We start from the raw sequence: 25,711 nt of genomic DNA, 5'->3' as shown, positions 1-25,711 counted from the left end.
GCAGCTGCGCCCCGCCACCCGCCGCAGACGGGCGCGCCTCGGGGCGGCGGCTCGCTCTCGTCGCAAGCCCCCATGCAGGCCCCGCCCGCGCCGGGCTCGCGCGCGCTCTCGCGAGCGTTGAGGGCTCGGGGCCGGCCCGGGAGGCGGCAATATGGCGGAGGCGGAAGGGGAGAGCCTGGAGTCCTGGCTGAGTGAGTAGCCGCCGCCCGCGCCCCGCGCCTCGCGCCCACGCCTGCCTGCCCGCGCGCGCCCCGCCGGCCGCGAGCTCGGGGGCTGCCGGGAACGGGCCCCCGCGCGCTCGGGACACGGCGGGGCCGCGCGCCCACTCGCAGGCCCCGGGGACCCCGCGCTCCAGAACGGCGCCCCGCGAATTCGGAGAGGGTCGCCGGGCATCTTGAAGAGAGAGGGGGGCTTCCGCCGGCAGAACGTCGGCGGTGGGAAGAGTCCGGAGGGGGCGCCCGCCCCGGGCACTCGGGGCCCCGCCGCGCCCCGCGCTCCCCCGCGCAGCATCCCTAGGTCCTCACTCGCCGCCTTCGCTCCGAGGCGCGCCAGGAGCGCACTTCGCGCTCTTAGGGGAGCCCGGCCCAGCCGCGGAAGGTTCGCGCCTTCGTTCTTCTGCAGGTTGGGGGGGCCCTGGGGGCCACGCTCAGTGACTCCAGACCTTGGACAGTGGCGGGCTGCGGGGACGGCGAGACGCGGCCCCGGGCGGGCAGCCCCACGTCTGCTGGCACCTCCCTTCCGAAGCTGGGGTCCCTTGGGGCCTCTCCTCGCCGGGCACCTTCCGCGGGGTTCCCCTGGGCTGCCAGGGCGAGATCTGCGATTGCAGGAAGGTCCTCAGGGCTCCAGACTCGTCCCTGTATCGAGTGCCCATCATCGGGTCGCAGAAGCAGGGCAGCGTGACAGTCACCGGAGCCCTTGCCCGGAGCCACCCGGCAGGCGCCCTGCACCGTAATTGGCTCAGACGCGCGGATGCTCAGATAATAGCCGTCGCGATGGGCCAGCCCAGGGTTAGGGTTTGGAGTAGAGGGTGTTTTGAGGGAGCCCTGAGGGTGGGGACGGGGGTCGTGGGACACACTGGGAGGTACCTGGAAGACTGTGTGCCCATTTGGCACTTTTTTTTTCTTGGCGGAGAGGGGAGAGCACACACTGGTACTGCTCAGGGCTTACTCCTGTCTCTGTGCTTAGGGATCTCTCGTGGCACCGCTCAGGGAACCATATGGGGTTACGGTGTGGCGGGTGCAAGGCCAGGACCCTACCCACTGTACTATCTTTCTGGCCTCCAAGTCACTGCTTGCTCCTGGAGCAGGGAGGCCCTTCCTTGGGTAGCATCTGTTGGCTTGTATGGTTCTGAGGATGGAGTGACCGTGCAGTGGAGGCTCAGCTTGCGGTTCTGTCACCTCTGACCTGTCACCAGGATTGCTGGAGCTGGGCTTGTCCTGGGGGAAGGTGATGGGGGTGGGTAGGGCAGAAGCTGGGGAGAGGCTGCTCAACCAGCCGTGTGTTCCCGGGAACAGAGTCTCGCTTGTCTGCATTTCTCTGCGGCCCATGTTCTCTCTTGAACACATTTTCTCCCTTTTTCTCCTCTCTGTCTTTCTAAATAAGTTTCAATAAACCATGTTGTTGCTTCATTAAAAATAAAGTGAAAGATACAGATCCTTGGGGTGAAGAGATAGTACAGGGTGGACGAAGGCACTAGCCTGTGGCTGTCCTGGGTTTGGTCCCCTGCACTCGGTCTGATCCTCGAGTCTTCCAGAATGACCCCTGAATGGAAAGCCAGGAGTGAGCCCTGGGCATAGTTGGGTGTGAGGAGGAAAGAATGCTCCAGGGCCCCGGGAGATGGCCTGGCAGCCTGGGCATGTGCTGAGTGTGGGCGCTGGTGGGCTCAATCCCCAGGCCCCCTGATCCCCTTAACACCACCAGGTGTGACCCAGCTTACAAAGACACAAAGGCAATATCCTGGAGCACTCAAGCGCAGATACTGTGGGAGCCTGGGTGTGGGGTGTGGAGGAGAAAGCGAGTTAGTGAGGGCCAGCGTTTGAGCCCAGCCTTAAGGCCGGAAGTGGCTGGAGAGAAGCCCAGGCACACAATGCTCACCCTGCAGGCTCACCCCGTTTCCTGCTCCCCTGCACTGCTGGACCTGACCGAGGAGACCCCAGAGAGTGGAGGGTCCGAGCTTCTGGGGGCCCCACGGACACAGGCTCTGCCGGCAGGAGAGGCTTTCACAGGCGGGAGTGAGCACTCATGGCAGTGAGCGGGGAGCTTGGCATTTCCTGTGACCAGTCGGGGACACAGCCTGCCTGAGAAGGGAAGGAGAGAGGAAGGTTTGTGTGAAAGAGGCAGCAGCCTTCGCAAGGGGGCCACGTTTCTCCAAAGAGTGATGGAGCAGTGCCCTGCCTTGAGGTGCTTTCTGCAGGAGGGGTGGGGGTGTGTGGCTTCCGGGCAGAGCCTCAGTTGCTTCGCAGCCCCTGCCCTGGGCTAAGCTTTCTGAGTGGGAGGAACCTCGCAGCAGCATTTGTGAGCAGATTCAGGCATTAGCCCCAGTCCTCTCTCTGTTTTGGCTTCGTTTTAGTTCAGTTTGCGGCCACCCCCAGCAGGGCTCAGGGATCACGGCTGGCAGGGCATCATGGGGTGGGGTGTCCTGTGGAGTGTCTAGGATTGAACCCGGGGCAGCCACGTGCAAGACTAGTGCTGTACCCACTGTACTGTCACTTCAGCGCCTGCCCAGCTTCTGGCCGCAGCTGGCTTCTGGGTCTTTGCTCCATAGAACTTGTCCCGAGTCCCTGGGGACAGGCCAGGTTTCTGGTCATACCAGGGCCTTAGCAGGGCTGCAGGTGAGGAGGCCGTGTGCAGGCACCGGGTTTGCTGCTTGCTATGTCTGCTCAAGGTGGGAGGAGGAGCCCATTGACTGGGATTAGCCCCAGGGGTGGCTCCAGGAGCCGGGCTGGTGGGTGCTGTGAAGCTGAAACCCTGAATCAGGGCCACGCGTGGGCCCAGCGCCCCCTACAGACCTGCAGCCAGAAGGCCTGTCTGGGTGACAGGAAGTGGGGCTCTTGGGACCAGGCAAACAGTGGAGGGGGGAGTGTGACGTGCGGGCGGGCGGGGGGGGGGGGGGGGGGCTCTGTGTGCTCCTGAGAACAGGACGTGTATTTGAGAGAGTGTGTGTGTCTGTGTTGGGGGCGGGGCGGGGAGGGGGTGGCCCCTGCGCTTGACGGTATCTTCCAAAGTATCCTGGGAAAAAGCTTTCCTAGCTGTGCTGTGTGTGAGCACAGAGCTGGGGTGTGCGGGGGGCGCCTGTCCTTGACTCTCCTTGAAAAAGCTTTTCTGTGTATGCATGTGTGAGTACGTGTGTGCGTATGTGTGTCTTGTCAGCTTGGGTGTGGGGTGCTGCTCTCACCGGATGATGCCTTTCCTGCAGCTCTTTGCAGCAAGAGAATGCCAGCACCTTAAGCTGTGATCGTTGTCAGGTGGCAATACCAAGGGCAGTTGTGGCCACCCCTGCTCTGTGTGTGTATGTGTGTGTGTGTGTGTGTGTGTGTGTGTGCACGCACACACGTGTGTCCCGCAGCCAGGTCAGGGAGGGACAGAGGCACAGAGGCCATCAGCCTTGCATTTGTTTTCCTTTAGTTTTTGTGTTTGGGCCACACCCGATGGAGCTCAGGGCTTACTCCTGGCTTTGTGCTCAGAAATCACTCTTAGTGGTTCTCTGGGGGGGGGGGGGCTTATGGGGTGCCAGGATTGAACCATCAGCCGCATGCGAGGCAAGCGCCCTCCCGCTGTCCTGTGCTGTCTCTCTGGCCCCCGGAAACTGTTCTGACGAGCATGGACCGTTTCTGTCGTGTGTGCATCCGTGTCCGCCTGTGCATGGTTTGGTTGTTTGGGGACCACACCTGGTGGTGTTCGGGGGGCTTCTCCCAGTGTATTGCCCAGGGACCTGCAGTGCCCGGGACTGAAACTAGGGAACATCTATTAGGGGACGGGAGTCGGAGCCAAGCACCTCACCCTGGGGCTGGAGTGATAGTACAGCGGGCAGGGTGTTTGCTTTGCACATGGCTGACTCAGGTTCGATCCCCGGCATCCCATATGATCCCCTGGGCACCAAAGGGTGTAGCCCCTGAGCATCACTCTGTGTGGCCCCCCCCCAAAAAAACAACACCAAAAAAAACGAAGCCTTCTTCATGCCGCCAGCCCACCCACTGCTTTGCTCATTGTGACCCTGGTCCCCTCCGGTTTGTCCCCAGATAAAGCCACCAACCCTTCCAACCGCCAGGAGGACTGGGAGTACATCATTGGCTTCTGCGACCAGATCAACACTGAGCTGGAGGGGTGAGTCACGGGGCGGGAGGGGAGCAAGGGGCACGGCCAGCTGCCACCTCACCACGGGGCTCTGCTTGTTCCCCAGGCCCCAGATCGCGGTGCGGCTGCTGGCCCACAAGATCCAATCCCCGCAGGAGTGGGAAGCCGTGCAGGCGCTGACGGTAGGAACCGTTTGCTCCGGCTGTATGGTCGTGTGTGCTGAGGGCTGGGTGCGAGCAGCCCGGTGGGGGCAGCAGAATAGAGCCCTCGGGCCTCGGGGGGCTGTGGGGGCCCGGAGCAGCCGTGTCCCGTGACCCACGCCACTGCCCACAGGGAGGGTCGCACGGGCGGAGCCCCAGCAGCCGGATTCCCATGGTCCCAGAAACCCGGGTGGTCAAGGGGACCCTGGGTCTGCCGCATCACCTGGAACAAAGGCCTGGAGACTGCCAGGGCTGGCTCTACCCCCAGGACCCTGCCACAGCTGGGCCTTTGTCCAGATGTGAGCAGGACCAGCCCCACGGGCTGTGTGCGGCCTGGGCCGGTGGGGGGAGGGGAGGGGGGCGTGTCGGTGGGTGGGGTAGTTCTGTGGCCTGAGCCTTGTACGTTCTCTCCCCGGGGAGGAGAGAGGCCGAGGGACGTCAGTGCAGATACCCTGGGCTTGCTCCCCGGCTCCCTCGGCAGAACCTTGTGGGCAGTGGACTGACCTTCTGACCTACCTCCTGTCTGGGCTCAGGGTTACGGTACTGCTGAGCCGGGCTGGGTCCTGTCACTCTCCCCAGCCCTCTGACTCCCCCGAGTCCCATGTTCCCCAACCCTGTGCTCTCTGTCCCTGTTCCCCGGCCCTGTGCTCTCTGGCCCATCAGTGCCGCCCCACTGCAGGTGCTGGAGGCGTGCATGAAGAACTGCGGGAGGCGGTTTCATAATGAAGTGGGCAAATTCCGCTTCCTGAATGAGCTGATCAAGGTCGTGTCCCCAAAGGTCAGTGACCGCCCCGTCATTTCTGGACCCCTTGGTGTTGTCCTGTCCCCTGTCCACCACCCAATCAGTCCACTGCCCGCAAGCAGCTCCCAGAGCCTATTCTTGCTGTGCCCCGTGGGCAGGCCTGGCTGAAGCAGGGAACACCCCCCCATGCCCCTTGCTTTCCCCGTGACAGGCACTGCCACAGAACGACGGGCTTTCTTCTCGGGGCCAGGGCACGTGGGGTCTGGCCGGTGGTGGGTGCAGTGCAGGGGTGAGACCCTGCCTGACACCATTTTCCAGGCCCGGGACCCTCCCCCACCGACCACCTATCACTTTTAGGTTTTTGGTTGGGGGTTGGTTTGTTTTTCTAGTTTTTGAACCACACCCAGCAGTGCTCAGGGCCCTCCTGGTGGTGCTCGGGATACTGTCAAATCCAGTCTGGTTTTCCCATTCATGGCCATCACCATCCCCTGAAGTTTGTCCAGCCCCCCTTCTGTGGGGACCCTGTTGTCCTGGGTTCTGCCTCGGCCCAGGCTGATGTGGCCACTCGCTTCCTTCGGCCCCAGTACCTGGGGGACAGGGTATCAGAGAGAGTGAGGACCAAGGTCATTGAGCTGCTGTTCAGCTGGACGCTGGCCCTGCCCGAGGAATGCAAGATCAAGGACGCATACCACATGCTGAGGAGACAGGGTCCGTGCGCAGCAAGGGGGCAGGGCCACCGGCCCTGCCTCCTTGGGTCCTGCTGGTGGGGAGTGTGGGGGCAGGGCCGCTCAGGCACCGGATCCAGCTCTGCTGCCCTCTGCCCCTCCAGGCATCGTGCAGAGTGACCCCCCCATCCCCATGGACCGCACGCTCATCCCCTCCCCACCGCCACGTCCCAAAAACCCCGTCTTTGATGATGAGGAAAAATCGAAGGTGAGTGACCTCATGGGCTATGGCTCCCTGGGGCCCCCTGCCCCCCACCAGGCACTCTGTGCCCTCACCAGACCCCCACCTCTCTCCCAGCTGTTAGCCAAGCTGTTGAAAAGCAAGAACCCAGATGACCTGCAGGAGGCCAACAAGCTCATCAAGTCCATGGTGAAGGAGGTGAGTGGCAGCACGAGGCGCGGGAGGGCCTGGCACTGCTCCCTTGGGGGTTGGGCGCGGTGACGGCTCATCCCCTCCCTCCTTGCCCCGGCGCAGGACGAGGCACGGATCCAAAAGGTGACCCGGCGCCAGCACACGCTGGAGGAGGTGAACAACAACGCCAAGCTGCTGCACGAGATGCTGCTGCACTACAGCCGTGATGGCTCATCCGAGGCCGACAAGGAGCTCATGAAGGCAGGCAGCAGCGGGGGCGCTGACCCCTGGGGGGGCCCAGCCCGTGAGGTGGGAGGGGGAGGGCGTTTCTGGGCACCCGAAGCGCATGCCCACAGCCGGCTCTGATGTCTGCCCGGGCGGCCGGCAGGAGCTGTGTGACCGGTGCGAGAGCAAGAGGCGGGCGCTGTTCAAGCTGGCCAGCGAGACGGAAGACAACGACAGCAGCCTGGGTGAGCGGCGGGAAGGAGACCAGGAGACCTAGGAGCTGGGCTGTGCGGGGGTGTGGCTGCAGAGGTGTCACAGCGGCGAGAAGTCTCTCCTCTGCTCTAGGGGACATCCTACAGGCCAGCGACAACCTGTCCCGCGTCATCAACTCCTACAAGGCGGTGGTGGAAGGACAAGTCCTCAATGGGGACGTGACCACCTCCGTGGGGCCTGACTCCGAAGGTACCTGGTTGGCTCCAGTGCTCAAGGGTGGGCACTCGCAGGCTGCCCCGCCCGCGGCTCCCTTGGGCCTGACTCCCTGTCCCGTTCATCCCCCAGGAAACTGCTGCATTGTCCAGGGCACACTTATCGACCTTGCTGAGCCCAACACGCCGGACTGCTCCTCCCCGGGCCCGGCCCCCTCGCCCCCCTCCTCCAGCATCCCCATCCTCCCGCCGCCCCCCCAGGCCTCGGTGCCCACGCGCAGCTGCACATCCAGCCAGGCCGAGGCCCCCGTGGGGCCGCCCAGCACCAGCCTCTCCCTGCTGGATGAGGAGCTGCTCTGCCTGGGTGTGTCCTGTGTTCGCTGTGGGGGTCCCTCTGGGACCCCAGGGTGGGTGGTGTGTCCTGCTCCCTTTAGAGGCTGCTTGGGGTGGGGGTGGGGGCCGGCTTGTCCCTGTGCTCACGACGGGTGGCCTCTGTTCCAGGCCTCACTGACCCAGCCCCCTGCATCCCCCCGAGAGAGCCAGCTGCAAACGGCCAGTGGCCCGTGTTCCAGGTAGGGGCTCCAGTGACATCCCCGAAGCCTTCCCCTGGGGATGCCGAAGCCAGAACCCCCAACAGACCCCCGAATCACTCTTCCATTCCCAACAGAGCAAACAGCCGGAGCTGGACTTCCTCAGCCCCAAGCCTGCTTCTTACAGCCCCCCTGCCCTGGCACCCCTGTGCCCCGCGCCCGCTGGTGGCCTGGCCCATGCAGGCTCCTTGCTTCTGGCCGAGTGTCAGGCCCCCGGGCAGGCTGGCCCCAGCGCTGTGCCGCCACCAACAGCCCCCAGCCACCTTCTGGAGCCAGCACAAGTGTAAGGAGCGGGAAAGGAACAGGCTGGGCCCTGCAGCCAGGGGGTTCTTGGGTCTTACCCAGCCAGCTGGACTCGGTGTCTTGGGGCCGAGGGCGCCCCCACAGCTGCCCCCGCTCTGCCCTGACGCCTCTCCGTTGCCCGCAGGACCTCCGGCCTGGTGAAGCCCGCCACCTCCAGCTTCTTCCCCGGGGCCCCCCCAGTGAGGCCCCTCCTCCCCTTCTCTGCAGGGCCCGGCAGCCCCCTCTTCCAGGCCGAGGGAAGCCCCGTGAAGGGTCCCGAGCTCTCCCTGGCCAACGTCCACGTTCCGTTGGAGTCCATCAAGCCTAGTAGGTGGAGGGTGAGGGCGGGCGGGCGGAGACTGAGGCATGGCCACAGTGGCTGCAGGCCTGCCCGTCCCCCCTCAGGCAGCGCGCTCCCCGTGACGGCCTACGACAAGAGCGGCTTCCGCATCCTCTTCCACTTTGCCAAGGAGAGCCCACCAGGGCGGCCCGACGTGCTGGTGGTGGTGGTGTCCATGCTGAACACGGCCCCCCTACCCATAAAAGGCATCGTGCTGCAGGCTGCTGTGCCGAAGGTACCTGGGGGCCCGGCTGAGCAGTGGGTCTTGTGCATCTCGGCCCCCGCCGTGTCTCCCCCAAACTGCCTCTCTCCCTCTCCCCAGTCCATGAAGGTGAAGTTGCAGCCGCCCTCGGGGACTGAGCTGGCCCCCTTCAGCCCAGCGCAGCCCCCAGCAGCCATCACACAGGTCATGCTGCTGGCCAATCCCCTCAAGGTGAGCTCCGGTGGGGCCCAGGCTGGGGGGGTTGCGCACAAGAGGCCTCTCACCCACTGCCTTCTGTCCACAGGAGAAGGCCAGGCTGCGGTACAGGCTGACCTTTGCCCTGGGGGAGCAGCAGAACACGGAGGTGGGTGAGGTGGACCAGTTCCCGCCTGTAGAGCAGTGGGGGAACCTCTGAGCCCCGAGGCCGCGGCTGGAAGCTTCCCTCTAAGCCCCGGCGGGCACTCACGGCTTGTGGGGTAATGGGGGCCGCGGGCAGCTGCTAGGAGTCTCCGGTGCCCCTTAAAGGACCTGGCTTTATCTACCTGTGTGACTTGAAGTGGCCACAGGGCCTCAGTGGGCACGGCCCCGGGCCCCACACTGCACCAGGGAATGTGTCCCGATGCAGGATCTGCAGTGAGGGAACGGCCGCCTCCCGGTCACTGCCACGTGCCCCTGCTCCTCCCAGGAGGTGGGCGAAGCTCGTGCTTGTCCCTGATGGTGGCAGGGAGTGTCCTGGGGACATGGTGGGAGGTGGGGTCTGCTGTTACGGAATGTGGCTTACAGCAGCTGGAATAGGCTGGTGTAGAGAGTGGCAGGGCCACGACTCCAGAAGTAGTGCTCTGCAGTGTTCTGAGGCACATGCCTCCTGTGGGGACAGGCCACCCCATCACTACCTCTTGCTTAGCATGAAATACGCTCCTGTTTGGTCCTGCGCTGTGTCCTCTGGGCCATCATCTGACAGGCAACTGGGCCAGCCTAGGCACTAGGCTGATGTCCAACCTGCTGCCAGACCCCAGCTGTCCCCAGCTTGCAGTGAACTCGAGAGAGATGCTGGGTATGGAGGTGGTGAGATTAGGGGCCACACTCAATCGAGTCACCAGACCCTGCTGCTGAGGTTGGGCTGCAGTGACTCCTGTCTGGCTCCAGGCCCCACCCTTTCCAGGAGGCCCTCCAGCCAGGACTGAGCAAGCAGGTTTCCCTGCCCAAAAGGAAGAGCCTTTTCAGTCCTTAGGAATAAGTCCAGCTGCGGCGTCCCTTGAGAGGTTGGGGGTTATAGGTGGAAACTGTCTTCCCTGAGCTCTGGACAGTGTATGTGAGTGTCCCTACAGCTGTGCTGGATCTTCGCTGCATGATTAATAAAACCATTTTCACTCTCCTTGGGCTCCTGGAGGTCCCAGTAACCCCAGGGAGTTCCCAGATGCACAAGTGGGGATGCCAGGGTCAGGGCCCAAGAGATCCCAAAGGGCTGGAGACCCAAGTCTGATCTGCAACACTGTCAGGACTGATCTCCAAGTCCAGCCAAGAGCAGCTCTGGCAAACTACTACATAAAGGCTAAATAAGGTTCCTAGATACTTAGTTTCCCAGGTGACTCTGACCCCTGAGCATCATTAAAAAAAAAAAAACTCAGGGTCTCAGTGAAAGATGAGGGCATGTGGAATGGACCAGCTCCTTCTCTAAAGAGAATTTTCACTACCTCAGGCAGGTCGAAACCCCCTAGCTGGTTCTAAGAACTTGCTTTTACAGTTGAAAAAGAAAATATTTATTATTTTATATACATTGCCTTACAAATCCACCCTGAGGTAGCAGCTCCAGGCTGGCCTCAGGAGCCTTCTGACGAGCCTTCTTTTATAATTGCCCGGGCAAGATTCCGTGCCAGGGCAAGTCTCAACATCTCCACCTTGGTGGTCTCTATGTCATCATCCTGAAAGCAAGATTAGCCAGCATGAGGGCAGCAGAAGCCTTCAGGTCTCGGGGTCAGAAGAAAGAAACCAAATGGTCTTCTGGGGTGGGGAGAATGATGGTCTCAGCTGGGGGTTGTCACGTGCCCCATCTGTTCCTGACCAGGGCCTGAGCCTCCTCAGCTCTGCGAGGAAGGGTCTGGAGCCTGCGAGCATCACTGGGAAGTATCCCCTGTGCCACAGGCATGGCCCCCAAACCACACCTATTGATGGTAGCTTCCAGCAAGTTAGTGATGTGACTAGATGAAGCGGGGAATGTGATGGGCGGAGGCCCTAAGGGTAAAGACATATAAGACCAGGACACTGGGAGCCCCTCACACCCTCAAAGTGCTGCATCTGTTGGAGGCTGAGCAGGTTCAGGCAAGGGAGTGAAGCGGCACAATTCAAAAAGGGCCAAGCCAAGAGCTGGCAATGGCACGGCAGGGAGCAAATGGCAGGCCTGGGTTCAATCCCCACCACTGCCTAAGGTCCCAAGCACCACCAGGCCCCAGGCCAGCAGCATAGCATCTGCCTCACACAGCCAACCCAGCTCTGTCCTGGAGGAATGTCATGGTCCCCCAAGGAGCTCAGGAGTGAGCCCCAAAAGCAGCCGTGTGGCCCTCCAGAAACCAGCAAGTGGAGGCTGGAGCGGGTAGGGTGTTTGCCTTGCATATAGCCGACCGGGGTTCGATTTCCAGCATCCCATATGGTCCCCTGAGCACCACCAGGGGTAATTTCTGAGTGCAGAGCCAGGAGTAACCCCTGTGCATCGCCAGGTGTGACCCCAAAAAGCAAAAACAAAAAACACCTGGCAAGTGTTGCTTGTCCCCCATGATGGAGGCCTGGACCCAGGAACCGCACGCACCTGCAGCGGCCCCGCCCCGGGCTCCCCACGTGCTGGCGCCTCCAGTGTCAGGTCCTCCAGGCACCGCATCAGCTCGTATGTCTGCTCGGCCGAGAAGATCACCTAGGACGGGCAGGCCGTGAGTTGGGGGCTGCGGTGTCCCTTGCGCTCCCGGCCCCAGGGGCCCCTGCGCCTTGTCTGCACCTGCTGCTGCTCCAGGAGGGGTAGGGCATCCGTGAGGAGCGTCATCCAGAAGGAACGCGGGGCAATCTGCGACGTCATGAGTGACAGGAGGAGGGACGCAGCATCACCGAAACGCTTCTCCCCGTACACGCGGTGGAATTCGCGGTACTTCCCTAGTTAGGAGAAGGAGCACTGCCTCACCTCTGGCCCTGGACAAGGGGAGCATGTGGTTTCCCAGCTCACCCGGTCCCGCAGGGGAAGCCTCAAGGCTGAGTGGCTGCGGACAGCCACGGGGCCTCACCCAGATCACGCCACAAGAGCACAGGGACCACGGCGAGCCTGAGCAAGGAGGAACCCTCCTGCCAAGGACTACTATGCAGATCATCCTTCCAACCATGGGAGGGGCTCGGGAGAGCAAAGAACCCCACAAACCCCACAGAGGCACGACTCCATCCCCTCAGCCACATTCCTGCCCCTAACACAGAACCTGAAAATGATGACGAGTAAAACGGCTGGAGTGATAGTGCAGCAGGTGGGGTCAGCCAGGCTGGGACCCTGGCACCCCATTAGGAGTGATTCCTGAGCACCACCAGGTGTGGCCCAAACACAGAAAGAAAAGAAACATTTCAAACTGATTTTTCAATCTTTCCTGAAGGACCTCACAAGATACCCTATCAAAAGGGACACGAGAAAGGGCGTGGAGGCCAGGGGAGTCATTTCTTGTTCCTTCCTCGTCGAGGGAAACTGAAGTTTTAACATTAGACATAAATTTTGTTGCTAAAACTCATTTTTCCAGAGTGCAGCTAACGGATTTGGACTCTGGACTTTGCAGGACACTGAGCAGATCTGAACAGGTCATGCCCCAGGGCACAGGCTCCACCCCGTGGGGACACTCACCCAGGAACGTCAGCCGATCACTGAGCATCATGGCGGGGCCCAGATTGTCAATGAGATCCAGATCTGAGAAGCAGCCACGCTCACAGTAATCCCTGAGGAATCTGTGGGGCCGGGATTGACAATCACATGGGCCATCCCAGGGCCACCGCAAGCCCCCGAAAACCAGCCCCAGCCAGACGCACCTGTCGGACACGAGCGTGGCGAAGGCGGCGTCCTTGGCGCGGATGCTCCAGGAGAGTGCAGAGCCCAGGCGGTTGTTGCGGACGGCCTTCATGGCCAGGATCTTACAGATGCTGCGCACTGCGGGACACAGGCGGCCTGAGCCCGCAGCCTCCGCCATGCCCTGGGCAGGGCTCTACAGGACACCCGCCCCAGCAGCTTTACCTTGGCAAGTCGGCAAGATTTCTAGTGCGCCACCCCCCGCCCCCCAATCAGCTCTGTCTACCCGGTGCTCAGAATCCTTTGTCCTTCATATGTGGGATGCCACAGTCTTCAGAAGAGTCAAACACCGCAATGCCCTTGGAGAATAGAAATTTGGGCGAGGCCGGAGTCGAGGGCCCTGGAGCACAGGCTTTGTATGCAGGAGCCCTGGGATCCATCCCTGGCACCAGCCCCCCAAGGGCAAACTCTGGCTCAAAAGCCCTAGGCAATAACCAAGAAAGACATGACTTGGTTTCTGCTGGCCCGGAATGACGATACAGTGCAGTGAGTGGGGCACTTGCCCTGCACACGGCTGCCCAGGTTCGATCCCTGGCTTTCCATATGGTTCCCCAAGCACCACTAGGAATAACTCCTGAGCACAGAGCCAGGAGTAACCCTTGAGTATTGCTAGGTGAGGTCCCAAAACAAAAAACAATCTAGATTTCTGTCCTGTCCCTTGACCATGAGGGGAGAGAGAACTGCCTGGGCTACCCCCACCACTTTCGACACCTTCCTCAACAGCCTCAGTCCCTCAGGTGAGTGCAAGGCTGAGCCCAGGCCTGGCCTCTGGCAGTATGGAAGACAGGGCTCAGTAACTTTCCAGAGACACGCACAAGAGGCCAGATCCACAGCACAGGCAAGCTGGCAAACCCCAAGCTGATCCCCAGACTGATCCATGTACGGTTCCTGAGCATTGCCAGCAGTGATTCCTGAGCACAACCAGGCATGACACACCCACCCCTACACACTTCCCCAAAAGGAGAACGGAATAAAAGCACCACGGGGCTGGAGCGAGCACTGTGAAGGAGGGGCCCAGCACCACAGACCCGAGAGCAGAGTCAGGCTTGGCACAACACAAACACCCAAAAGAAAACAGAACTTAAAGGACAGAAAAGGGGTTGGAGCACTGCCGACCCAGGTTCAATCGCTGGCATCTCATAGGGTTCCCTGAGCAACGCCAGGAGTAACTCCTGAGTATGACCAGGTGTGACCAAACCCCCCCCCCCAAAAAAAAAAACCCTCAAAGAACTAAGAACACACTTTTTAGACTGGAAGTCTGGGCAAATGCCCAGTAGCATGTCCCCCTGCGCAGCACCAGGCCCACAGGACGTGACCCGCCAACAGGGCTAGACGGAGTTCAGGGTAGAGCTCGCCATGCCTCCAGAGCCTGCGGGAACGGGGTGGGGCAGGGCCGGGTGTGCCAATCCCCGAGGCAGCTGCTTCCAGGCCACCGACTCACCCTGCTCCGTCATCTGCCGCTGCTCACACACGCGCAGCACCTTGAGCGCCTTCTGCTCCGTGCTCAGCGGGATCCGCTCAATGTGCAGCTCCAGTGATGCGCGCCCCAGCTCCGGGCAGTAGTCAAAGTAATCCACCCCCAGCTGCCAGAGGCTGCAGAGGCAGGGACCATGAGGGCCGGAACCTGAGACCCACCCGTGCCCCCAGCACCCACAGGCCAGGCCCTACCTGTGGTGTGCGAACAGCCCGGACGCATACTCCAGCAGCAGGAACTCCCGCATGTTGGACCCAAAACTAAGCACAGCACACGTGAGGTACACGAGACACCTGCCTCCCCCCCAGCCCCCACCCCATGGCACATACTAGAGGTTGTGCGACTGCAGGAGCTTGCAGTGATCCAGCAGGTCAGTCAGGTGCGCCACGAACCACCAGTTGCTGAGGGCGATGCTGCGGGGGTGAAAGGCTGAGGCATGAGCAAGCACCCGGGTGACTCCCCAGGGGGGTCAGGGAACAGCAATGGACGGTCGGGGCAGAGCTCCCTGCACGGCCGAGCAAGTCTGCAGGACAGCCTGGACCCTTCACATGCCTCCTGGGGGAGGATTAGGGGACGCCTCCACTCAGCAAGCGGCCTCGGGGTTCCAAGGTGCCCCCCCTCCCCGAGGTGCAACTCATGGCTGCATTGTGGCCTCTGCTGGAAAAGGGACAATGGCCACAAGGGAAGAGTGGCCACCCGCAGTGGCCCGTCTGCCTGCAGGTGGGATAGCGCCTGCTACCCCGAGCCCTGCAGCTGCTCCCTGGCAGCTCTGAAGGAACCTGCCCTGCCCTCTGCCAGGCAGGCTGTGAACACGCTGACCCCGCCACAACCCTAGCACTGCCATGTGTGTAGTGAAATCAGATCAGACTCCAGATCAGGGACACTTGGGCTCACCTCCCCCACTACCCGCTCGGGGCTGCAGTCAATTCCCAAAGGCACCAGGAAGTGGCTGCCACCTGCCCCTGCTGCCCTGTTCCTTGCTCCCATACGCCCGACAGAAGGGACAGGCCTTTAGGAGAGCGGCCCCTTAGCAGGCCCGGCAGGAACCAGGCTGTTAAGCGCCTCACCCTCCTGCCAGTCCGCTCGCTACATTCCGGATGAGCTGACACATGGGTGAGGGTGCCCATTCAGAAGCCCCTTCAAGGTCATTACGGGGGCCCATTCAGGAACCCAGGACAGTAGGCCTGGAACAGTGGGGAAGGAGCTCGGATCTGACGCTGAGTGCGGGAAACAGCTTCCCACGATCCCCTGCCATCCTAGATGGCAAACCTGCAACCCGCCCTAAGGACACGTCAGCCCTCTCCTATGCCAGAGGCACTTCCAGGACGACTTCCCCATCAGCAAAACCCCAGCTCCAAGCCCCTCAGCGGGGAGAATTCAGCAAGCTCTGCTGGCCAGGCTCCCCACAGAATGGGCTGGGAGTGACGGAGCGGCTGTCCCTCACTGTCCCTCTCACCGTTCCTCAGAGGGCAAATTAGCACTTAGAATCCCGGCAGATGCTGCCAGGCCTGCCATGACGGGCTTTGTGCATCCTTCTCACCAGCCCAACAGGCCTAGGAGGAGCCGGAGGGTGCGGGGCCTACCTGCACTCCTTGATCACCTGGTGGATGTCAAACTCAAAGGCTGCCAGCAAGATGTTGTCCAGGGGCTCTGGGCTGCTGTCACCGCCCAGGAAGAGGTCAAAGCTGGACTGCGAAGAGTGCGCGGCCCCCTCAGTCCCCGGACGAGATCAGGCTCCCAGGGGTGCTTCCGGGGGCGTCAGAGGCCAAGCGCCTGCCTCGGGAGGGTCCAGTCATCAGCTCCGCCCGCCGGAGTGTGGGCTCACCTGGGCGTAGAAGTGCAGGTCGCTGGGCTTGACCGTGGGGTGGGAGTAGAGGAGGCGGGTGACCAGGAAGTGGTACCAGTTGCTCAGAAGCTCCTTCTGCCCCAGCAGGGCCTCTTCATCTCCGAGCATAACCTGCGGGAACGTGGAGCCCAGCTGACACTCGCGCCCCCCTCCACCAGCGCACCCTCTGGCCCGATGCCCCCACACACCTTGCAGAGCGTCTCCAGGGGGGGGCTAGCGGCGAACGTGCCATCCTGGAGGCGGCGCTCGCACTGCTCGCGCCAGTGCTGCCACTTCAGCTCCAGCTCGGTGAGGGTCTGAGTGCTGCCCGGCTGCAGGGACACGGCCGTAAGACCCTCGGCCACCTTGGTGCAACCCACCCTGGTCCGGGCCCCACGTCCCACATACACTCAGGATGGGCATCGTCCTCATCAGCTCCCCCATGAGGCGGCACGTGCCTGCCGAGGCGGGGGTAGCGTCGGCCTCCTTAGACAGCATCTGGCGGGCCTCGTCCAGCCGGCCCTGGAGCACCAGCGTGGTCACCTGCAAGGATGTCCGAGACAGGCTGTTCCCCAGGTTGGGAGTCCAGGTTCCCCTCACCCCCCCACAGCATTCACCCCCTCCAGAGGCCCTGAGGCAGCCCCATCTGCCAGGAGGGCCCACATGCAGCACAGCCAGGAGTTACTCCTGGCCAAGTGCTCAGGGGTCTCGCCCACCCAGAGGACTCCAGTGAACACAGGGTGTCAGAAGGACCCTGAGGCTCCCACGGGTGGGGTGGCCCCAGCCCCTCTGAGCTGCCTTCCTGGCCGGCACCAGGCTTTCAACCATGTGCTATAACTTAACTGTTTGCAGGTCACCACAAACTTGTTCGCTTTTTTTGGAGGGGGGCTGTTGCTTTCTGGGTCACACCCAGCAATGCTGGGCGATGCTCAGGGGTTACTCCTGGCTCTGCCCGCAGGAATTATTCCTGAAGTGCACCATACAGATGCCAGGGATTGAACCTGGGTTGGCCATGTCCAAGGCACACACCCATCCCACTGCGGTCCCACATGTCTGCGCTTACACCACATTGGGTGGCGGTTCCATCCCCAGGACAGAGCCCACTACCTCACGTTTCTCTTGTTTTTTTGTTTTCTGGGCCACACCCAGTGGTGCTCAGGGTTTACTCACGCACTTAGGAGCTACTCCAGGGGACTATATGGGATTGGTCCCCACTCTGCTACCTCCAGTCCTGCCTCGTGTTTCTAAGGCCGCATCTGCCACCCTGCTGGCTCCTGCCTCCTGAACCAACACTGTATTCAATGCACCAGTATTTTCTTTCTTTGGTTCACAATCACTCAGGGCTTACACCTGGCTCTATGCTTAAAAGATCATTCCTGGGGTACATTTGGGGTGCTGGGAAACCCAGGTTGGCCATCTGCAAGGCAAGTGCCCTGCCCGCTGTCCTATCTCCCTGGCCCCCATTGATCAGTTTCTGACTCTTCACGTCTCACCTCTGACCCTCAGACACCACTTAGGAGATACTCCAGGGGACCATATGGGATCGGTCCCCGCTCTGCTACCTCTAGCCCCGCCTCATGTTTCTAAGGCAGCATCTGCCACCCCGGCCTTGACGCCAGGCGGGCCACACACTCACCCATCTCTCCTGCGCCCCGGTCACACCCCACGGACGAGAGACTGAGGGAGGAGTGGGGGGTCCTTACCAACTTCCAGAAGTGCTCATGCTTGCTCGGAGCCTCACTGCACAGTACGTCGGCCAGTAAAGTGTCCACCTCGCACACGTGCAACCGGACCCAGTCCAGGAGGTGCAGGAGGAGGGACCCCGCTGGGAAGAGGCACACACATCACACACAGACCTCGGTGGCCCCTGCAGCAGACACCCCAACAGAAGTGGCAGGCGGGGGAGTGACAGCGCTGGAAGGGGCCGGGCCCAGTGTCTGCCCGGTGGCGGGGGAGTCCGGGTCACACCCAGGCCCTGGGACTTGACACCTCCAAACGCCAAAGATTCTCTGACTATTTTAGCTCTGTGTCTGGCATCACACACATCACTCCTGGCATGGCTGGAGGGACCATCTGCAGGATCAAACGGGTCGGGGGCGCCCCGGTATGACCTTCCCAGCCTCCCGATAAATCTCGACTGCACAGTGCTCGACAGCTGTCACAGCGAGAGCTTGAGGGGCAGTGACCGAAAGGGTGCAAGCACTCGAGGAGGACAGGAGCCGGGTGGTGGGGCACAGCTGAGGAGCACCCTCTCTGCACCCAGCTGAGGAGCAACCTCTCTGCACCCAGCTGAGCACCTTCTCTGCACCCAACTGAGGAGCACCCTCTCTGCACCCAGCTGAGGGGCACCCTCTCTGCACCCAGCTGAGGAGCACCCTCTCTGCACCCAACTGAGGGGGCACCCTCTCTGCACCCAGCTGAGGAGCAACCTCTCTGCACCCAGCTGAGCACCTTCTCTGCACCCAACTGAGGAGCACCCTCTCTGCACCCAGCTGAGGGGCACCCTCTCTGCACCCAGCTGAGGAGCACCCTCTCTGCACCCAACTGAGGGGGCACCCTCTCTGCACCCAGCTGAGGAGCAACCTCTCTGCACCCTGCTGAGGGACACCCTCTCTGCACCCAGGTGAGGGGCACCCTCTCTGCACCCAGCTGAGCACCTTCTCTGCACCCAACTGAGGAGCACCCTCTCTGCACCCTGCAGAGGGGCACCCTCTCTGCACCCAGCTGAGCACCTTCTCTGCACCCAACTGAGAAGCACCCTCTCTGCACCCAGCTGAGGGGCACCCTCTCTGCACCCAGCTGAGGAGCACCCTCTCTGCACCCAGCTGAGCACCCTCTCTGCACCCTGCTGAGGGACACCCTCTCTGCACCCAGCTGAGGGGCACCCTCTCTGCACCCAGCTGAGGGACACCCTCTCTGCACCCAGCTGAGGGGCACCCTCTCTGCACCCAGCTGAGGGACACCCTCTCTGCACCCAGCTGAGGGGCACCCTCTCTGCACCCAGCTGAGGGGCACCCTCTCTGCACCCAGCTGAGGGGCACCCTCTCTGCACCCAGCTGAGCACCCTCTCTGCACCCAACTGAGGAGCACCCTCTCTGCACCCTGCAGAGGGGCACCCTCTCTGCACCCAGCTGAGCAGCACCCTCTTTACACTCAGCTGAGGGGCACCCTCTCTGCACAGCAGGCACAGTTCTGGTACCCAGCGGTAAAGGACAGGGTGCAGCTCAGACCGGCCCTGCCAACTGGAGGCCGGATCAGGAGGTCCTGGAGAGAGGGGCGACGCCAACCCTCACCCGTCACCACTTCATCTGCAGTGAGGCCGCCGGCACCACCTCGCCTGGCCTGTCCCTTTCACAAACCCAACAGAGCTAGTGTCTCCCAGGTCTGAGACGCCCTGCCAGCAGCACTGGCCACGGAGACGGGAGGCACGAGAAAGAGCCCTGCTGTGTAGCTCTGGTCCTTTGCCACGGCCTCCCCGCTCCGTCTTCCCTGGGGCCGGCAGTGGGGAGAGGGACGGGCTCACACTGAGGCAGACCAGCACAGGCGCTGGAACTTCCTTTGGAAAGGGCAGAAAATGTCTTTTTCTTTCAGTTTTTGGGGGGCATGTGATGTTTGGGGCCAAACTAGGCCATACTCCAGACTCACTCCCAGTGGGATGGCAGGGAAGGAACCCCGGATGCCTATCACTCGGTCCCCGTCCCACGCCCCACACCGCACCCCGCAGGCATCTGTGAGTGCTCCATGAGGCTACCGGTGGCGAGAGCACGGCCCCAGAGAAAGTGGAGAGCGCCAGGGCCACCCCGACAGCAGCATTCTGGCTCACCTGGGGCGACTTCAATAAAGAGAATCTCACAGAGATTCCAAATGAGCTCCATGGCTGACAGAATGGAAATCTAGGGAGGAAAGACAGACCGAAGTTAGACAGCCCGACGCTGCGCTCACTCACAGGCGAAGGATCTGGAGGAGTCTCCCGAAGACGGAGCGCTCCCGAGGAGCGAGGAGAATATTCGCGACTTAGACATCCCCAATGGTGGCAAAGCCACCCTCAGACATCGTACCGTGAAGAGTGGTAAAGGCGCCGCCCAGAGCCCCTACCTGAGAGCTGAACTGATGGCCACTGGCGGGGTCTTTGGCAGCAGCTAACAAAAGACAGAGCATGTCAGTGAGCAACGGAGCCCAATCACCCCGTCACGGCCTCACAGTTGAAGATCTACACTTTATGCCTTTGTTTCTTCAAAACACCCCCCATTTGGGGGCTGGAGAGATAGCACAGCAGGGAAGAAACTAGCTTATATAAGGATTACATCAGATAAACAAGAGTATTTAGTTTGGGGGGGAGCTTTCGGGGCCACACCCAGAATGCTCAGGTGCCATTCCTGGAGGTGCTCAGTGGACCACGAGATGCTGGGGATCGAATCTGGGTCTGTCACATGCCATACCCACTGCACTATCGCTCCAGCCCTGCAAGTAAGAGTTCTGAACTGGAATGTCTATCAGATTTTACCTGATAGTATCAGTCAAATATTTCAACCACTACTGTGAACATAAATTCTTACTTGCAGGAGTTGTAGAGATATACAGCAGGTATTTGCCTTGCAAATGGCTGACGTGGGTTTAATTCCCAGCACCCTATATGGTCCCCTGTGCCCACCAGAAGTGATCCCTGAGCACAGAGCCAGGAGTATGTCCTGAGCACCTCCAGGTGTGGCCCTTAAAGGTAAGGTAAAGGTAAAGGCCCTCCCGTTGATCGTCGATTTGCTCGAGCGGGCCCAGTAACGTCTCCATTGGAGACTTTGTTGTTACTGTGTCTGGCATATCGAATACTCTCGGTAGCTTGCCGGGCTCTCCGAGAGGGGCGGAGGAATCGAACTCGGGTCGGCCATGTTGGCCGCGTGTAAGGCGAACGCCCTACCCGCTGTGCTATCGCTCCAGCCCTTAAGGTGTGGCCCTTAAACCAAAAAATTAAGATAAAATCCTTACTTGCAACCTGGTGCATTTCTTCCATGCATGCTCTTATTACGGATCGGTAGTTTTTACTCACTCGCACCAATCTACGGAGAGAGAAATGACAGATGAGTTCGGGACATCTCAGAGGAAGACAAAGGGAGACAGAGTCAGACAGGCAGAGGTGAAGGTGCTGACCTGGCATGCGGTCAACCAAGTTCAAGGCCTGGCACCACCCGGGGTCACTCATAAACACGAAGCCAGGAATAGTTCCCGAGCACTGCATTATGTGTGTCTGATAACTGGGTTGGCAAAAGGTGACACCATTTGAACCCTGTTACACATGGTCAAGATTTAGGTCCAGATAAAAAAAAAACTTCCCCAGCCAAAAAAAGAAAAAAAAAACAGATGATTAATACACTACCCCAACACACAAGAGCTGCCATCCACCCTCAGATGGAACAGACCTTCCTGCACTTTCCTCCTCCGCAACAACCGCAGGGGATGGATTAAGGAATGTTCTAGACATTCTATGAACAGCCATGTAGTGCGGAGGCAAAGCACTGAACCATCCTGACCACATGGTGGGGCCGTGTGTGGTTGGGGAGGGCCCCGAGTGACCCATAGGCAAGGCAGCATCTCCCCGCTGGATTACTGCTCCAGCCACCAGAGGCCCAAACTGGACATAGGAGTTCCTTCTTATTCCGGTACCAGAACACCTTTCCTGGTGCTTTCGCAAAGCTCAGAGGCAGCGGACAACAAGCAGCTTACTCACTGAGCTTTCCTGGACTTCCCAGTCAGTTCATCTTCAATTCTCTGGAGGCCCACAAAAATTCCATGGGATTCATTGAAGAGTTTTCTCAAGATTTGAGAGTAAATCTCTTCATCCTTTCGGACGATGTAGATGAACGGACACCCAGGCAATGGTGACTTTTCTGAAATAAAGCAAGAAGAGTTATCCCCATCACACCCAGAAGAAAAGCGAGCCCTAGGGGTCTGGGGAGACAGCACAGCAGGGAGGGCGCCTGCCTTGGGCACAATCAGATCCGGGGTAGAGGCGGGAGAAAAAGCCAATGTGCCAAGGTGAGTTACATGAGTTACATGAACGTGACGACACGCAAACTGACCTTTTCTATTGAAGGAAGTTTCACACACCAGCATCTCTCCAGGCCCCCAGTCGAAACATATTTGATTTTTCTTGGAATTCACGCCAGGAATTAACTAAGTAAGTAAACAACAGAGCACAGTACTTAGTCCTATACTAAATTACAACCCTGGTGGAGAAATTCTTGCACCTTTCCAATACACTTTTTTATTTTATTTTATTTTTTTTTGCTTTTTGGGTCACACCCAGCGATGCACAGGGGTTACACCTGGCTCATGCACTCAGGAATTACTCCTGGCAGTGCTCACGGGACCCTATGGGATGCTGGGAATCGAACCCAGGTCGGCTGCGTGCAAGGCAAATGCCCTACACGCTGTGCTATTGCTCCAGCCCCCCAATTTTTAATTTTCTTAAAAAACAGAAGCTGTGGGGCTGGAGCAATAACACAGCGGGTAGCAGAGCCAGGAGTAAGCCCTGAGCACCACTGGGGTGACCCCAAAATAAAACTCATTCAGGATCTGAGGTAAAGGTAAAGGTAAAGGCCCTCCCGTTGATCGTCGATTTGCTCGAGCGGGCCCAGTAACGTCTCCATTGGAGACTTTGTTGTTACTGTGTCTGGCATATCGAATACTCTCGGTAGCTTGCCGGGCTCTCCGAGAGGGGCGGAGGAATCGAACTCGGGTCGGCCATGTTGGCCGCTTGTAAGGCGAACGCCCTACCCGGAAGACTGGGTTTAATGTCAGCCACACACAGCTTTCTTCATAGACGTCACTGAACTTGAGGGATCAGTCATGTGAAAGGGTTGTGCTTGCAAGTGAAGCCGTTGGTAGGAGTAACTGCTTCTGGTTTTTTATTTTTTTATTTTTTTGCTTTTTGGGTCACACCCAGTGATGCACAGAGGTTACTCCTGGCTCTGCACTTGAGTTACTACTCCTGGCAGTGCTCAGGGGACCATATGGGATGCTGGGAATCCAACCCAGGTCAGCTACATGCAAGGCAAATGCCCTACCCGCTGTGCTATCGCTCCAGCCCCAAGTTTTTAAAATTTCAATAAGGGCCGTACCCCACAGCGCTGCAGAGACAAGGAGGGGTAACGGAAGGAATGTACTCTAAGAGGTCAACCTAAAGCCCAGTAAAAGCAAGGCATGTGCTCTACTACCCAGAAATGTGCTCTCTCATCACTGGCCCGGAAAGAGTTTTGATAGATGCTTCAACCCGAACTGCCACCTACCAAGTGTTATTTTTTTAAAAGTCTGAGGGGGCTGGAAAGATAGAATGGGGGTTGGGCACTTGCATTGCACAAGGCCAACCTGAGTTGATTCTGAGCACCCCATAAGGTTCCCCAAGGCTTGGCATGCATCCGACCAGGATTCAATCGCTCCCCACAAACACACGGTCCCCTGAGCCCCACCAGGAGCGATCCCAGAGTAGAGCCAGGAGTGACCCCAAAAGAAACAAGCAAACAAAAGGGGGGCATGGAGGTGGTTGTTTGGCAGAGCGAATGCCCCAGGTTGCATTCCCAGCATCCACTGTCCTCCAACAGTGCTGGCGGCTGCACCCGAACACTGGCTTGCAAGTAGCCTTTAAATACCACCAGATGTGGCCCCCGAACAGAAAACCAAGAATGGTCTCGGGAAAGCACTCTGTGGGTGTGGAAGGGGGCGGGGCAGGACGGACGGAGATAGATCAAAGCGCTACGGCCCGTACTACACACGACGAGAAGACCCTGGGCGACCCCCAACACGGCCCCTGCAGCGCCCCTCCCCGCGCCCCCTTAAACGTCAAAGGACCGATGTTAGGGGCACCCCGAGCCGACTTCTGGGAGCCGCGCCGTGCAGATTTAATCTGCCGGCGGGGGGAAAGCCCCAAACGCCCCTGGTTCGCTCTGTACACCGTGCGCTCCGGGAAGGCACGTCTGGGCGAGGCGACAGAGGAGCCCCGGGTGCGGGGACCCTGGGCACACGGGGGTGCAGAGCGCAGCAGCTTCCACGCGCGCCCGGCACGGGCACCTCGGTTCCGCCGGGTCCGTCCGGGAGCCGAGGGGACGGAGCGGCCGGCGGCGACGCGGCGAAACTCCCTCTCACCCCGGGACCCCTTCGGGGAGCGCTCACCGTGACCGCGGGCTCGCCGTCCAGCTCCTCCATCGCGCCGCGCCGCACGGCCGGGAGCCCGCGAGCCGCCCCAGCCGCGCCTCGAGCCTCCCGCCCCGGAGCCGCGGCGAGCGAGGGCCCCCGCCGGGCGCCCACGCCACTGCCCGCAGGACCCGCGCCGGCACGCACGGCGGCCGCGCCTCCCCCACCGCCACACCTCGCTGCGGTGTCCCGACACGAGTCTCTCCTGCCGGCCTGCGACGACGCAGCCAGGGAAACCGCGTCCGGGGACCGGCCGTCCTGAAAAAGCTGCCCCGCCCGCTCAGGCGCCGCCGCGGACAGCCCCGCACCGGGCCTGGGGAAGGACCCCGGAGAAGGCGGGAGCGGTGCGACGCGTGCGCGGACCCGGGCGCGCCGGCAGGGCAGGGGAGGGGGCGTGGCCTCTCCGCCACCGCGGCTCTCGGGCGGTTCTCGCCGCTTCCTGATGTCCAGGTGGGCGTCCTTCGAGCCGCTCCCGCGGGCCGTCTCCCAGCGCAGCGCCGTGCACCGCCAGACCCCGGATTCCTGGGCTTGTGTGCGCGGACGGACCCCCCACGCCCACCCCTCGTGGGGCAGGCGAAGGGACAGTGTCTCTGCCCACGAAAGCGCTGTGAAATCGACACAGCTGCACGCACCGCGGGTTTATCTGCCCGGGCAAGAGCGGGGTGCAGAGACGCTGAAGGCGCGCATCGATCGGGGAATCCCGGCCCCCGGGAAGCTCGGCAGTGCTGCAGGCGCTGGCAAGAACTACTGGTTTGTCCGAGTATCAGCTTAACAGACACATACGCTGCGGTGGCGTAGAGCGGAGCCTGGTGGACCGTCTCCAATAAGCAACTTTGAGATTGAATCGACGATGATCGATTGGAAAGTCTTAGGGGACCGGTGCGATGGCACAGCGCGGAGGGCGTTTGTCTTGCGCATGACCCACCCGGGTTCGCTCTCCTACACCCCCGTATCCCGCCACCTGCCCACGCCCTGGTCCTGCCAGCCCTGAGCGCAGAGCCAGGAGTGAGCCCTGCACAACGACAGGCGTCGCCCAAAATAAAGAGAAGTTTTAGGAAAAAAAGAGTCTGAAAACCTAAGCTCTTACCTTATGTGGGAAAATAAATTAGATCTGGAAACTAAAATTACTCAGTGGAGGATGCCTGTACCCTGGAAATTATTCGGTTGGTTTTTCGTTTTTCTTTCTTAATTTTCTTTTTTTTTTTTTTGGCTGTGGGGGTGCTGCTTGGTGTTCTAAAGGCTCTCTGCTCTGGGGACCGGCGGGGATCAGAGGTCTGGACCCCTGTATGCAGAGCAGGAGGGCCTGCCATGGAGACGTGGCCCCCGCCCATGGAATGATTTTCAATGAGCTCTTTGAATAGGTGGAAATGAGTGGGGCTGGGTAGAAAAAGCTTGTCACCAAATACTTTGTTCTGAGGCACAAATTGTTAAAAACCCAAAAGAAAGCAGTGGAGACAGAATAGAGGGGTTCAGGCACTTGCCTTAGGGGCAGCAACCCCAGCACTCCACAAGGAGCCTGCAGCACCTCCAGGACTACCCCTCAGCTGGAGTGATTCCTGAGCACTGCTGGGTGTAACCCTAAAGCAAAACCGAAAAATGGACCCTAGTTTTATCCTCTGAGCCCACCAAGATTGTTCCCTAACCACAAAGCCCGGACAAAGCCCTGGGCACCAACTGGTGTGGTGCCAGGGCTGAAAAAAAATAGAAGGAAAACTAGCAAACAGTGCTTTTTTTTTTTTTCTTTTTTCTTTTTGGGTCACACCCAACTATGCTC

At 60.5% G+C, this 25,711-nt stretch overlaps 2 protein-coding genes across 3 annotated transcripts; one reads left to right on the top strand and one right to left on the bottom strand.

Moving 5' to 3' along the window:
• The first annotated feature begins 49 nt into the window (after positions 1–49).
• On the top strand, positions 50–9,014 carry GGA3 (golgi associated, gamma adaptin ear containing, ARF binding protein 3). Its single transcript, XM_056137889.1, has 17 exons — positions 50–191; positions 4,239–4,323; positions 4,400–4,475; positions 5,173–5,271; positions 5,820–5,943; positions 6,065–6,168; positions 6,259–6,339; positions 6,436–6,573; positions 6,701–6,782; positions 6,883–6,999; positions 7,096–7,326; positions 7,464–7,534; positions 7,630–7,835; positions 7,980–8,161; positions 8,240–8,409; positions 8,497–8,607; positions 8,681–9,014. The coding sequence occupies exons 1-17, from the start codon at positions 152–154 to the stop codon at positions 8,789–8,791; spliced, it is 2,028 nt and encodes a 675-aa protein (XP_055993864.1). The 5' UTR covers positions 50–151; the 3' UTR covers positions 8,792–9,014.
• A 1,127-nt stretch (positions 9,015–10,141) lies between these two features.
• NUP85 (nucleoporin 85) lies at positions 10,142–24,043 on the bottom strand. Of its 2 annotated transcripts, XM_056137872.1 has the most exons (19): positions 23,917–24,043; positions 21,828–21,921; positions 21,476–21,635; positions 20,737–20,807; positions 19,852–19,895; positions 19,580–19,649; positions 17,460–17,581; positions 16,165–16,299; positions 15,966–16,088; positions 15,757–15,888; positions 15,515–15,621; positions 14,261–14,344; positions 14,126–14,191; positions 13,899–14,050; positions 12,421–12,538; positions 12,239–12,339; positions 11,363–11,514; positions 11,180–11,281; positions 10,142–10,298 (listed from the first exon to the last, which is right to left on the bottom strand). In XM_056137872.1, the coding sequence occupies exons 1-19, from the start codon at positions 23,947–23,949 to the stop codon at positions 10,197–10,199; spliced, it is 1,968 nt and encodes a 655-aa protein (XP_055993847.1). In that variant the 5' UTR covers positions 23,950–24,043; the 3' UTR covers positions 10,142–10,196. The 2 variants fall into 2 exon arrangements, with proteins under 2 accessions (XP_055993847.1, XP_055993848.1); XM_056137873.1 differs by lacking the exons at positions 21,476–21,635; positions 21,828–21,921; positions 23,917–24,043 and adding an exon at positions 20,899–20,982.
• Between the last annotated feature and the right edge of the window lie 1,668 nt (positions 24,044–25,711).

The sequence above is a fragment of the Sorex fumeus genome, unplaced genomic scaffold (assembly GCF_029834395.1).
Source record: "Sorex fumeus unplaced genomic scaffold, SorFum_2.1 ptg000128l, whole genome shotgun sequence".
Lineage (NCBI taxonomy): Eukaryota > Metazoa > Chordata > Mammalia > Eulipotyphla > Soricidae > Sorex > Sorex fumeus.
The sequence above is the reverse complement of the archived record's forward strand: the minus strand, read 5'-3'. Positions and strand labels throughout refer to the sequence as shown.

What these genes read in the sequence shown, in the direction of transcription:
- GGA3 (XM_056137889.1), top strand. Translation starts at nt 152, where the DNA reads ATGGCGGAGGCGGAAGGGGAGAGCCTGGAGTCCTGGCTGA. An exon ending in CCACATGCTGAGGAGACAGG is followed by an intron (nt 5,944 to 6,064) that starts GTCCGTGCGCAG and finishes CTGCCCCTCCAG; the next exon opens with GCATCGTGCAGAGTGACCCC. An exon ending in TGAGGAGCTGCTCTGCCTGG is followed by an intron (nt 7,327 to 7,463) that starts GTGTGTCCTGTG and finishes CCTCTGTTCCAG; the next exon opens with GCCTCACTGACCCAGCCCCC.
- NUP85 (XM_056137872.1), bottom strand. Translation starts at nt 23,949, where the DNA reads ATGGAGGAGCTGGACGGCGAGCCCGCGGTCACG. An exon ending in GCCATCAGTTCAGCTCTCAG is followed by an intron (nt 19,650 to 19,851) that starts GTAGGGGCTCTG and finishes TTTCCTCCCTAG; the next exon opens with ATTTCCATTCTGTCAGCCAT. An exon ending in GGACGATGCCCATCCTGAGT is followed by an intron (nt 16,089 to 16,164) that starts GTATGTGGGACG and finishes GTGTCCCTGCAG; the next exon opens with CCGGGCAGCACTCAGACCCT.